Source organism: Vipera ursinii (genome assembly GCF_947247035.1).
Source record: "Vipera ursinii genome assembly, chromosome: 1".
Lineage (NCBI taxonomy): Eukaryota > Metazoa > Chordata > Lepidosauria > Squamata > Viperidae > Vipera > Vipera ursinii.
Genome location: NC_139512.1, coordinates 42,345,063 through 42,358,205, shown reverse-complemented (window position 1 = coordinate 42,358,205; position 13,143 = coordinate 42,345,063). Strand labels below are relative to the sequence as shown.

General features: G+C 36.7%; 1 protein-coding gene across 6 annotated transcripts in view; it reads right to left on the bottom strand.

Moving 5' to 3' along the window:
- TTC7B (tetratricopeptide repeat domain 7B) overlaps positions 1 to 13,143 on the bottom strand; it is a 137,127-nt gene that overhangs the window by 111,223 nt on the left and 12,761 nt on the right. For 5 of the 6 annotated variants that reach the window (XR_014490910.1, XM_083350211.1, XM_083350207.1 and 2 more), the window contains exons 2-5: positions 10,967 to 11,121; positions 9,696 to 9,864; positions 3,816 to 3,946; positions 1,966 to 2,087 (exon numbers count right to left, since the gene is read on the bottom strand). Coding sequence is in view for 5 of the 6 variants with exons in the window: in XM_083350211.1 (XP_083206337.1) it covers positions 1,966 to 2,087; positions 3,816 to 3,946; positions 9,696 to 9,864; positions 10,967 to 11,121 (577 nt within the window). In the remaining variant the exon portion in view is untranslated. The remainder of the gene's footprint in view (positions 1 to 1,965; positions 2,088 to 3,815; positions 3,947 to 9,695; positions 9,865 to 10,966; positions 11,122 to 13,143) is intronic. The other variant, XM_083350210.1, reaches the window with a different exon arrangement.

The following is a 13,143-nucleotide window of genomic DNA, read 5'->3' as shown; positions in this document are numbered from 1 at the left end:
AACAAGATGGAAGCAACCCTTCTCTTAGAACTCTTAATTATCTGTAAAAGATTTTTTTAGCTAAGTCTAATTCAACTAATATTCCAGAATTCCTCTTAATTTTAGCCTGATCTCCATATGTTCCCTCTTCAGGAACCTGTGGAACCCTATTCCTTTCTCCAGTATTCATAAAGAAAAAGAATTGCAATGTTTTAAGTCCTGCATATACTTATATGCAAATCACACTGAACTCGGCAAGAATCTAGTTCAGGAGAGATATATGCAAGCTTGCAATATTAACATTTTAATTTTTTTTAAACTTTCACTGAGAATTTGTCCTTTTACTCAGTGTCTTGATTAAAAGTACAAACATACCAAAATTATCTTCATTATGTTTATGTTTATTCTTCGGAAACCTCAACAACTCAATTTCTGTTGGCTATATGTGTTCCTTAAGACTTGATTTCTGAAAAAACTAATATCCGCTAATTCCTTAACACAAGTAATCTATTACACTCGCTCACACAATCCAAAGTGATTCTTGCTTGAAATACTTGATTTGTATTTTGAGTTCTATTCCAGTTTTACCAAATTTGACTAAAAAAATGTATTCTGAGGGATTAGAGATACAGCAGGAAAAGAGTTCCCATAAACACCCAAACTAAACGTCTCTCCTGGTTATTCATTTTCCAGAAAAGCTTATTCCAAGTGAAAATAGAGAAGCAGTTTGCAGATACAGTATATTTAGAGATACATGATATGATCCTCACAAAGACTGACTTCATTCTCATGAAGTTAGCTATTATCTTAATTTTTCAGGCATCACTAATGATGCCATGATGCCAAAATAGATATAAATTGAATGTTATGCCCACAACAAAGCTAAAGTTCATTAAATTTTATCCTTAACACACAATCCTAATATTACTGCCTTAACACTTGTTCACTGTCACAAAGACAGACCTTCTTTATGATGTATCTGTGCACTTAAATCATTTTTTCTCTTCAATTCTGGATTCCTGCACAGCCTTACCGTACCATTTAAATGACCAAAATGACCAAACCTAAACTTGTACTTCATACACTATCATTTAAATGAACTAATATTTTATGTAATCTGTTTGATGAGTTCAACAATTACAATCATTTATTTTAACTATGCAAAATTCTATTGATTCTACCTTTCCTTTCCTTTGAAAACAGAATACTGTATGAGCACACATACCCTTTCCCCCATTTTACCACTGTGGTACTGGAAAAATGAAATTTTATTATTCTCTTTTTCATCTAATTAAATAATGACAGACACTTTGTTGAAAGACTAATAATGGAATTTATAAAACCAGATAAGCAATTAACTGTAAAAGATGACCAGGCTGAGCCCGAGGTAGGGGTCAAATGCGTCATCAGTCTATTGAATATTTATCATAAAACACAATATTAAATTAAGTACCAAATGAAGAGTTAGGAAAAACTTAAAAATAAGTGCTATGTTTCTAGGACTCTTTATTATTAAAGCTTCAACATGATACTGAGAAAAGTTAAAATATAATTTATAACATGTCCCCAGAATAATAAATTATTCAGGGCAAGGTAGTATTTACAAAAACATATGTATTTTGCAAAGGCGTGCAGCATTCTGATTTAAAGTGGAAAAGGTGGTTTAGATTTGGTATAGGGACATTCAGAATATCTGTCAGCAACTGCTCTAAACAGTTACACCTTTACTTGGGAAAAAGAAATACCTTAAGGAAAAGTTAAAGTGTTCCTGCCTTTGAAGGAGCTACTAATAAACATCAGATCCGAAACACACCTTTCTCTCTTTGCATTAGAATATTGCACCACTAGTAATTAGTGTGTAACCTTACAACAAAACCCAAGGTTTTTCTAAATCATTTTGGTTAATACCAAAATGGTTAATACCAAAATAATATTAGAATAGTTAATACCAAAATAGTATTAGAAGAATATCCAGTCAAATCTCACCCATTTTTGAAGTACAATACATGGGCCCTCTGAAGTCCAGTTTCTAAAAAATATCCAAGTTCTTGTTCATGTGTTCCAGGCCCAGGCTTAGGACTTCTGTTCTGCATATTGGTAATTATTACCTAGGAGACCATAGAAATAAATGAATAAATTCCCCCAAATAATCTCTTCCTTCACCAGTGGGAGGCAAAGACAGAACATTCTCTACATTGCCCCACTGCATAAGAGGGCTGTCATGTAAGCAAGTTTTCTTCATTGAAACAAGTGACCTTCACGCCAATCTTCTATATATTAAGAAATACAAATGGGCACAAAGTTTAGAATAATGTTGGTTTATTTGTGGAGCATTAATATATCCTCAGTGGTTGGCAATATGTAGCCTGTGTGAAGACCTCTAGTAACTATTTGTGGCACTTAAAATTGGCTCTTGATTTTCAGATATAATTTGATTTTTATCTTGATTATGGCTTAATTTTTGGGTTTGCTAAAATAAAGGACAAAATTGGCATATTTAAAAACTTTCAAGGACAACTGTACCATTTTCACCCTTTCAATCATTTCAAACCATCAAAAATGGGTATTTTTGGCATCTATGCCAATTCTATCGCAATTTTAAAATGTAAATTCATCCCACAAATGCAAAAAAAAACCCTGATCAGGTTTTTTGTGGGTAAAGAGTCCCTTCAGTTATCCCTGTTCAGTATTACAAATAATTACTGTGTTTTTGCTGAGAGATATGATATACAAATGCGGTAAATAAATAAGCTTCAAACTCTTTAACTTTACTGTCCACTATTGCTTTTCACCCAGAATCATTTCAATTTAAAATAGCCTTTAAAAGAAGGATAGGTAACTACTGGCCACAATTTATTTATTTTTTAGCTCTGTCATAAAAATGTTAAAGTTTTCCTGAAATGAAACTCTAACCTAAATAAAAACATGAATGGGAAAATATGACTACTGTAGAAATGGTAGGAAAATTTGGCTGGTTTTGTTGATTTTCTTTATAAGACTCCTGATATTATATGTTTTATTTTAATCTATTATTGTATTTCATTGGTTTGCAAAATAAGCTGCCTTTTTTGGATATAGCCAAATATTACGAATGTAAATAACAAACATCCCATCATTAAATGTTCATATCAGTTGCAACTGCTATGAAAAAAACTGAGGAAAAAATGATACAATGCTTCTTATAGCAGCATTCTGAAATTTAAGTAATAATTTAGTATAATAAATTCCTATGAATCCATTTTATAGGTTGGGAAAATAAAGTAGGAATATAAAGAACAGCCAACTCTATGTTGTTTAAAAATCACACAAAATCACACACAAGTCATGGGAAATGCCAGCTTTCATTAAAAACAATGTTTTAGCACGTTACCAAAGAAAACTTGAGAATATCATAGGGAAAACTGCTTTTATCATGTGAATTCTATTCAGGGAAGTTTTTCTGCATTTTGTGCAGTAAAGTCATTTTCTTAAGGCAGGGATAAAGAATCATATAATTCTCAATAGAAAATGATGGACTATTTTCATCTAGAATGCCTGAAATCAGCCATTCATGAAGGTTATTCAATTCCAAGAAATAATGGGTACCCTATTATGGCATGTAAAAAATTAGAACAGATAAAAGAAAATTGATGCCTCTGTTTTTTAGCTGGGAATATTAAAATAAACCATATAGAGGGAAGAATGGGTTATTTAAACCAAATAGTAAATTGTCGAATCTTTTTAAAAAGAAATTTAAAGCCATATATAGATGAGAGTAATCCCTGGAAAGAGAAAAAATAAACTAAAATAAAAAATAAAAATTAGTTACTTTATTGAGATTACCTATTCCATCTTACCCTTTCTATTTCTTGGAGATAAAGAAGGGCTATATCCCCAGCCTTCTCATAGCACATTATAATTTCTTGCTCACGATCTGCATTGAGGTTGCTTGTTGAAGAGGATATTGGTAATTTTTCTAGACATAGACCTAAAGGAAAAACAATTTAATTTAAGAAAATAACTTGGGACTAAATCTCTTTTCATTTATCAAATACTGAAAGCAGTATCACTACTAACTGTACATTAGTATCTCTGAAATTTCTGTTGCATGTAACTGAAAAGCCAGTTTTAAGCGATGAGAAAATATGTAGTGAGATTCATGAATATACAGATCTCACTAAAAATACAATTGAATAGGTCTATGATAAATTTGTATAATCCAATATTTATTGGCTTCAAAGGAGAGAATAGAAGAAAGAAAAGAATCAGGATTTTATATATAATTTTAATCCTCTTATGCTAACAGATTTGTGAAACATTCCTATAACCACTTAAAATATTTGGGATACTTTTTAGGAAGAGTAAGAAAGTATCATATCACCTTCTTCATTTATAGGTTTAGAGATATTTCAAAGGAATTTCGTTTCCTTTTTTTATTTATTTCAAACTAAGTTTAACTTAATAAATTATTTTGGATCCCCTACTAAAATGTATCCTTTTCATTACCTTGTTGTGACAAAACGGATTTGGCAGCTCAAAGAAACTATAAGCTAAGATGTGCAGGGCCACCATAGAAAGAGAAGGAAATGACAACCCACTCTAGTACTTTGCCAAGAAAACCCCATGGACAGTACCAAAAGGATAAAAGTTTATAATGTATGGTTGTGGGAGTTGGACCATAAGTAAGGCTGAGCACCGAAGAATTGATGCTTTCAAATTGTGCTGTTGAAGAAGACTCTTGAGAATCCCATGGACTGCAAGGAGATCTTCTTCTTGTGCCATATCCATTATCAGATGTTGGCGATCATGTTTTTATCAGCAGCCCCACGGTAAAGTGCTGCTGAGTTTTGTCCAAACCAGTCCCTTAGATTTTGAAGCCATGATGTTCTTCTTCTGCCTGGACCTTGTTTGCCCTCAATCTTTCCCTGGAGGATTAAATGGAATATGCCGTATTTTTCTGGGTGTCACATCACATGTCCAAAATATTCTAACTTTCATTTTTTAATTGTTTTGATGATTTCCCTTGGCTTTCCCAGGCGGCTTATCACCTCCTCATTTCTGATCTTGTCAACCCAGCTTATATGTAACAGCCTCCTGTAAATCCACATTTCAAATGCTTCTAGTCTCTTCAGGTGGCCTTCTATCAAAGACGAACTCTCTACTCCAGAGAGCAGGATAGAAAAAATGTAACATCTGACAAGGCAAGGAGATCAAATCAATCAATCCTAAAGAAAATCCCCTTGACTGTGCTTTGGAAGGGCAGATACTGAAGCCGAAGCTCTTATCATACTTTGGTATTTTGGCCATCAAATGAGAAGAGAGGATTCATTAAAAAAGAGCCTGATGTTTAAGGCAATAGGAGAAGGGGACGGCACAGGATGAGATGGTTAGTGTCTTTGACACAGTGGGCATGGGTTTGGGCAGATTCCAGCAGACAGTAGAGGGTGGGGGAGGCATGCTGTGGTCCATGAGGTCACGAAGGGTCAAGCATGACTTAGCAACTAAACAACAACTAAAGTGGATAAAACATGGATCAAATGCTAAAGCTAATTAGGGGGCATTTTACTTGTGCATTAGGTTCTACATTTAGGCAAGAAAAAACAAATGCTCAGGTACAGTATAGGTGGTACCATGCTCAATAATAGTAGTAACTGTGAGAGGGATCTTGGAATCCTAGTGGACAATCACTTAAATATGAGCCAGCAGTGTGCTGCAGCTGCCAAAAAAGCCAACACAGTTCTAGGCTGCATTAACAGAGGGATAGAATCAAGATCACAGTAAGTGTTAATACCACTTTATAACGCCTTGGTAAGACCACACTTGGAATACTGCATCCAATTTTGGTCACCATGATGTAAAAAAGATGTTGAGACTCTAGAAAGAGTACAGAGAAGAGAAACAAAGATGATTAGGGGACTGGAAGCTAAAACATATAAGGAATGGTTGCTGGAATTGGGTATGTCTAGTTTAATGAAGAGAAGGTCTAGGGGTGACATGATAGCAATGTTCCAATATCTCAGGGGTTGCCACAAAGAAGAGGGAGTCAAGCTATTCTCCAAAGCTGAAGGCAGGACAAGAAGCAACGGATGAAACTAATCAAAAAGAGAAGCAACCTAGAACTAAGAAGAAATTTCCTGATAGTCAGAACAATTAATCAGTGGAACAACCAGCCTCCATTGTTGTGAATGCTCCAACACTGGAAGTTTTTAAGAAGAGACTGGACAACCATTTGTCTGAAATGGTATAGGGTTTCCTGCCTGAGCAGGCAGTTGGACTAGAAGACCTCCAACTCTATTATTATCATTATTATTGTTATTGTTACACACATTCTCATAAATATGTTAATAATCGCACACCTATATACATAAAAATAATTTAAATAGATGCAGAGGTAAATTTGTTCTCAAGAATTTAAGAGCCAGATGGATTCCAACAACACGTTAAGATGCTACCGAGAATGGTACAAGATACTTTAGGAAGAACACTTGGGTATATAAATAAATGTTTTTAAGAAAATAAGTTTTTTTAAAAAATATTGCAACAACAATAATTTTAAATGAAATGAGAGTCAATTGAAAAGAATTATCTTCAATGTATTTAAATTATAAAATAACATGCAACAAGAGGCTGGTAATATCTTAAATTTGGAAGAGCAATGGAGAAAAACAGCTCAAGCAGAGCAATTATGATGTTATTCCAGTTATTTAATACCAGTAAGAAAATACCCTAAAAACAATCTTATCAGTAGCTAATAAAATTGCTAAACTGCTTAAAAAAACTGCTAAAAAAAGGCCAGAGTGCCGCTGTAAAAGAAAAGCACAGAAGCAGGATATATGGATCTGCTCCTGACATAAGGAATAATGCAACAGATAACTAGGTTTTTGGCACAGGTCTCTAGAGAAAGCACAGGCAGCTCCTAAGACCAACATAAGCACAGCTATAATAAAAACTTATGAATGAACAAAAAGGTCCTGAGGAAACCACTTCCATTACATCTTCCTGGTGTCAAGATCCCCTACCACATTCATTGGTTCACCAGTTCTACATTCACTACATCCATGTCTTAATCCTAACTATATTAGGGAATTGAGTCCCAATTACTTTTTAAAAACTTGAAAGATTTAGAATCTTTAGCTGCAAGAATGAATCTATCCATTCTTTATCTAACTTGAATAATTATTTCGAGAAAGAAATGTCTTATGAATTTATAATCAGATTTTTTTTTAAAAAAAAAAGGAAAATAATTTTATTCTCCACCTGTCTACTCAAACTGTCATCACCACAATATGCTTACCATACTGTATGTTTTTCTGCAGAGCAGATAGGTTTTGGAAGTTTATCACTTCTGTATATTGTAGAACAATCAATATAACATCTGCCATACAGTTATTCTTCTAGACATCGTCACAAGCATCAATTAAGCCATTTGTCAGTAAAACCTCCAACTGTATTCTATATTCCGATGAGTATAAACCGCTGCATTTTCAGAATATTACACATAAAGTACAATCTTGATCCTTAATCAACACTGCCACCTACAGAAACTACACAAGCTTTGCACATTTTCATAAACAAGGCAGAACTAATTAAATCTAGTATTTGACCTTGTTTACCTTGTAGATATTGTTCACATTAATAAAGTATATCCATAGAAAGCAGAAACAATTTCTGCAATATTCTAAAACATCATTATCTAATTTCACCTTTTGAAAATGCCCAAAGAAATGTATTCACTATTGAAGAATCACCTCTCTTTGAGTATTTTTCCTGAGATGTGGCTATGAAAATTTGATCAGTTCTACTTCTGTGAGCAATGCATCCATGTTTATTTCAGGAGCTAACTGAAATATAAATAACAGGCAACTGAAAACTGATCATTATTGTAAAATCTCCTTTGAGTCAGGCTCATTCATAGATTATTTTTTTTAATCACACCATGGAATTGTTCGCCACTGTCTTCTTCCAAGATTTTTTTTCCAACTTCCCAATCTATAGCCCTGGAATTTTCAGATAACTATTTGCTTATCTTTTAAGTCTGGTGGAGCAGTGGGCTGATGCCTCCTTAAGTAACACCAGCTGCCTGCAATTAGTGCAGGTACGCGTCCCACCAGGCTCAAGGTTGACTCAGCCTTCCATCCTTCCGAGGTAGGTAAAATGAGGACCGATTGTTGGGGGCAATAAGCTGACTTTGTAATAATGCCGCTGGGGGGGGGGGGGGGCGAAAGCCCTAATAAGCAGGCATATACATAGAATGAAGGCTATTGCTAAGCACATTGGTTTGTGCTTTAGATTGTAAGCCGCCCTGAGTCTTCGGAGAATGGGAATTTAAATGGGAATTTAAATGGGAATTTAAAAAAAAAAAGGTATGCCAGGTATCTGCTGGGACAAAACACCATGATCAATATGATGATGATGTTATCCATTCAGTCATGTCTGACTCTTGGTTTTATGGGCCAAGTCTCTCCACATCTTCCCATCTTGCACTACTTCTTTGAGTTTTTCTGTGCTCTGTCAGCTTTGATGGTGTCCAACCACTCTGTTCTTTGGTGGCCTGGTTTCCTTTTACTGCTAATTCTTTCAAACATAATAACATCGTATCAATTAGTAATTAAGGAACATGTAATTGGAGTTATGCTTTTTATTTCCATAGTATTCAAATACTTATCAGTAAGAAAGTTCCATGATATCATTAAAATATTTTGAAATAAAAATTTATTCAACAAGAGTACTCCCACTTGAAGATTTGAAGCACTGAAAACCATTTTGGACTGCAGAGTTTCCACACCGATATAAGTTAGGTAATATGGCAACTAATTTCTAGCTTGGCTGCAGCACAAGAGGAATTATAAAAACGTCCATTCACAAGTGTGAGGCATCAGAATTCTGCAAGACTTTGGAAACGATTAAACACATTTTGATGGAAAAGGCCAAACACAGAAAGCGGAGAAGGCAAATTGTATTGTTCGTGTGGTAAGAATGATTTCATCATAATCTGTAACTCTAATATACTTTTGACAGAAGCAATCCCTCTGCACAGAAAAAATTGCAGTGTATTTTGAATGAATATGAACCATATAGGTCCAATTTTAAAAAGTATTTGTTCTGGACTGTGCATTTTTAAACCAAATTTGCTAGCTTTCTTATCTTTACTAATAATGCATCCCTCTTTGCTATGTCTTCTGCTCTGTCAGTGGTTCCCAACCTTTTCTATATCCCGCACCCCTAGAATGCTTCTGATATATTCCCGCACCCCTAGAATGCTGATAAATTCTCGCACCCCTTAGAAAAGTTCAAACTAACAGCAACGAATTATGCATATACACTATAATTTTGAAAACCCAAGTTTTCGCACCCCCTGGAATATCATCTTGCACCCCCAGGGGGTGCGAGCACCCAATTGGGGAGCCCTGCTCTATGTCATAGAATTAATAACATGCTTGCTATCAAGTTTCACTGTCTACAGAAAATCTGTCATCGAGGTCATGGTTGTCCCAAAGGTGCTTTTTCAGAAGGCAACTGGACTTTCTTGTTTTTCTTTTTCTTTGAAGAAGTTTCGCTTCTCATCCAAGAAGCTTCTTCAGCTCCAACTGGATGGTAGGGAATGGAAGGATTTATATTCTTTGCAGACATCTGGTAATTTACATTCTTTTAGAGAGTCATCAAGTTTCAGTATAGTGAGAAATGGAAAAAAAGTAAAGGGGGAAAGCAAGTCACAATTACATTGAAAGCCATCTTACCTTTGGTTGAATATGCTTCAGCAATCATTCTTAAGCGATAAGGAGGTACAGCAGCAAGCTGCATGTCATCAATTCCCACTTTAGCATATGTATTAAGAGCTTCTTTGTAATCGCCTTCTACATAATTTAATTTGGCCATAACTAAATGGGCTTCTTGTAAGAACTCTGGCTAGAAAAAAGAAGAGGGCAAGCAGCAGGTATGAGATATAAGGCAATATCATAAATGGGATTTTAAAAGTATTTTAGGCTACAGAAGTTATTCATTAAAAAGAAAAATCCTTAGAACTCCTAATCAACAGGCAACGTTCTAGTGATAGAAAATTGATTGTATTCAAAACTTCAAAAATCTTAGTTCTCAGGGCAACCTACGGTCCTACAAAACAGTTTCAAAAATCCTCATATACTAATATAACATTCTTTATTCCTTAAATTGATTTATATATTATATTTATATCCTTAAGACTAAAGATGGTCTAAACCAGGGCTTTTCAACCTTTTCATCCATTGTACCACTTTTAGGATATGGCAACATCTGAGTATGTTGCCTCAAATTATTGGAGGCAATAGGCTAACATTTATAAACTGCCCAGAGAGTACTGTGAAGAACTACTGTATGGTCGGTATATAAGTCTAAGTGCTATTGCTATTATCAAGAAGATGATAAGACTTGGAGCTTAAATGTTTTCTGAAGAGAAATTAATTTTAAGTCACAATAAATTCAGATTAATTTATTTCAGTTCCAAATAATATCTGAAGAAACTCAAACATCATTGTAAATTGATGATACTTAATCTACATATCTTTGGAAATGCCAGCCTTTAAAAATGAAACCATTTCATTCTTATAACTTTATCCTAAAATAGGGGTGTCAAACTGCTGGCCCGCAGGCCGGATGCATCATACAGAGGCCACGCCCACCCCAGCTCTGGCAATGCAAAAAAAGTCATGATACGTCGTGACATGTCACGTGACATGGTGAGTTTGACACATGTCCCAAAACATTGCCTTATGTTTTAGCCTGTAATCTCCAATGATAATTTATCATGCTAAGTAGAATCATATTGGAGTCCCAGAGGACAGGGAACGCTATATATACAGTATACTTAATGTGTTGTAAGACTGGAAGAACAAACATGCGGACTCTGATACACAAAATAGATCTGTATTGTAATTATATAAAGGATTTATCTAAATATTTTTAAAGCAACTTTATTTATTCCTATATTGCTCAAACATCAAGTTCCCAACAGTTACTATGGAAGCACAAACACCTTTAAATTTCCACGATCAAGTGCTGCAGTGAGATGCTTCCTGACTTCAATTAATTTTGGTCGGGGTCCACAGGGACTTGCCCCCTGTTTTAGAGGGTTTGCTTTCAGAAAAAGTTCTAGCTTGGATTCTCCAAGGAGGAGTTCTGCCATGTCATCTATAGAGAGAGAGACAAAATTATTATATAGTTAAATAGCTGTTATGTTCTATTAACACTAAGCATTAACACTAACACTATGAGATAACATAAAATCCATCATAAAGATCATAAAAACATACTAAGATGACTATCTTTTAAGCGGCCCCACAGTACATCTTCTGCAGTGGGCACTCATCTTTAAGATGAAATAATTTTCACTTTCTAATAGAGCCTGAAAGGTCGTGTGTGTGTGTGTGTGTGTGTGTGTGTGTTAATGTTACACTTATGAGCTAAGAAAATTTATGTTCAGATGCTCACGTTTTGCTAATCGTACAATATGGCCTTTACAGGGAGTCTTCACTTAATAACCCTAAGTGGGACCATAAACCCCTTTATTAACCAATGAGGTTGTTAAGTGAAACATCATATGACTGCACTGCTTAGAGCAGACATGTCAAACACAAGGCCCGGGGGCCAGATCCGGCCCGCGAAGTGGTTTCATGTGGCCCGCGAAGCCATCCTGGAAACAGTGAGGGAATGGCCCCCACTGCCTTCGCCCTGGCCCAGAGACCCTCCTTCTTCCAGAGACCCTCAGATCTGTCTCACTCCTGCCTGGGCCCCCATAGGCACCCTTGATGCGAACGATGTAGAGCTGGCCACGCCCACCCAGTAGGCCATACGCACTTTATCCACGCCCACCCAGTAGGCCACGCCCACCCTGGCCACACCCACCCGGCCCCCTGAGGGCAACCGCAATGCTGATGCGGCCCTCAATGAAATTGAGTTTGACACCCCTGGCTTAGAGCCTTGGTGGAGCAGTGGGCTAATGCCTCCTTAAGTAACACCAGCTGCCTGCAATTAGTGCAGGTTCGCATCCCACCAGGCTCAAGGTTGACTCAGCCTTCCATCCTTCCGAGGTAGGTAAAATGAGGACCCAGATTGTTGGGGGCAATTAAGCTGACTTTGTAATAATGCCGCTTGGGGTGTGTGTGTGAAAGCCCTAATAAGCAGGCATATACATAGAATGAAGGCTACTGCTAAGCTTGTAAGCCGCCCTGAGTCTTCGGAGAAGGGCGGGATATAAATGGAATTAAATAAATAAATAAATAAATAAATAAATAAATAAATAAATAAATAAAATAAAATAAAATAGCAGTTCCAGCAATGGAACTGTTGCTGAACTGAGTTGAGTGACTCCCATTCGATCGTTAGGTGAGGACACCACCCCCTCCCGGAGCCAAGCCATTCTTGGACAAAGGGGCTGCCACTTAACTCCCTCCACTCAACTATCTCCCTCCCACCTCTGCCCTTTTGACTGCCCACTGCTGCCCCTGCCACCAAGCCCTATGCCATGCTTGTTGCTCTACACATCACTACTGCGCTGTCCGGGTGGGGCCTTCTTTAGTACTGTTGGGACCGGGGCCTTCTCTCTCACACCAGCCAGGCTTTTCTCATGCACCAGCCAGGGCCTCTAGCCATGTGGTGGTTACATTCAAGAAAGAACCCAGCTGGTACATGAAAAAAGGCCTTGGGACTCCAGCACAAAAGAAGGACCCCTGCAGCTAGGGCTTTTTTCTCCAAAAAGGCCCTGGCTGGCACACAAACAGAGGTCCTAGCCAGTGTGCAATCTGAGAGGCTGGCTGGTTGAGAGAAGGGCCTGGCTGCACCGGTGTGAAAGAAGTTTCGAGTGAAGGAATATGCCAGCCAATACAGTAGTGGTATACAGCGTGGCAGGCAGGGTCAATGGCGGCAGCAGCTGGCGGCAGCAGCAGATAGGTAGCAGCCAAAAGGTGGTCATAAATGCAGGTGGGCCCAAATTTTGTTCACGTGACCATGGGGGCACTATGATGGCACTGGGCATAAGGACTAGGCATCAGTCCCTTCTTTCAGTGCTGCTGTAATTTTGAACAGTCGCTAAAGAAATGGATGTTAAGCAAGTACTACCTGTATTCAATATATTCGAATTAGGGATTAGCAGTTTCCATAATGTACAGATTAACAAATTATCTTTTTAATATATGCATAAACACCACACAGACA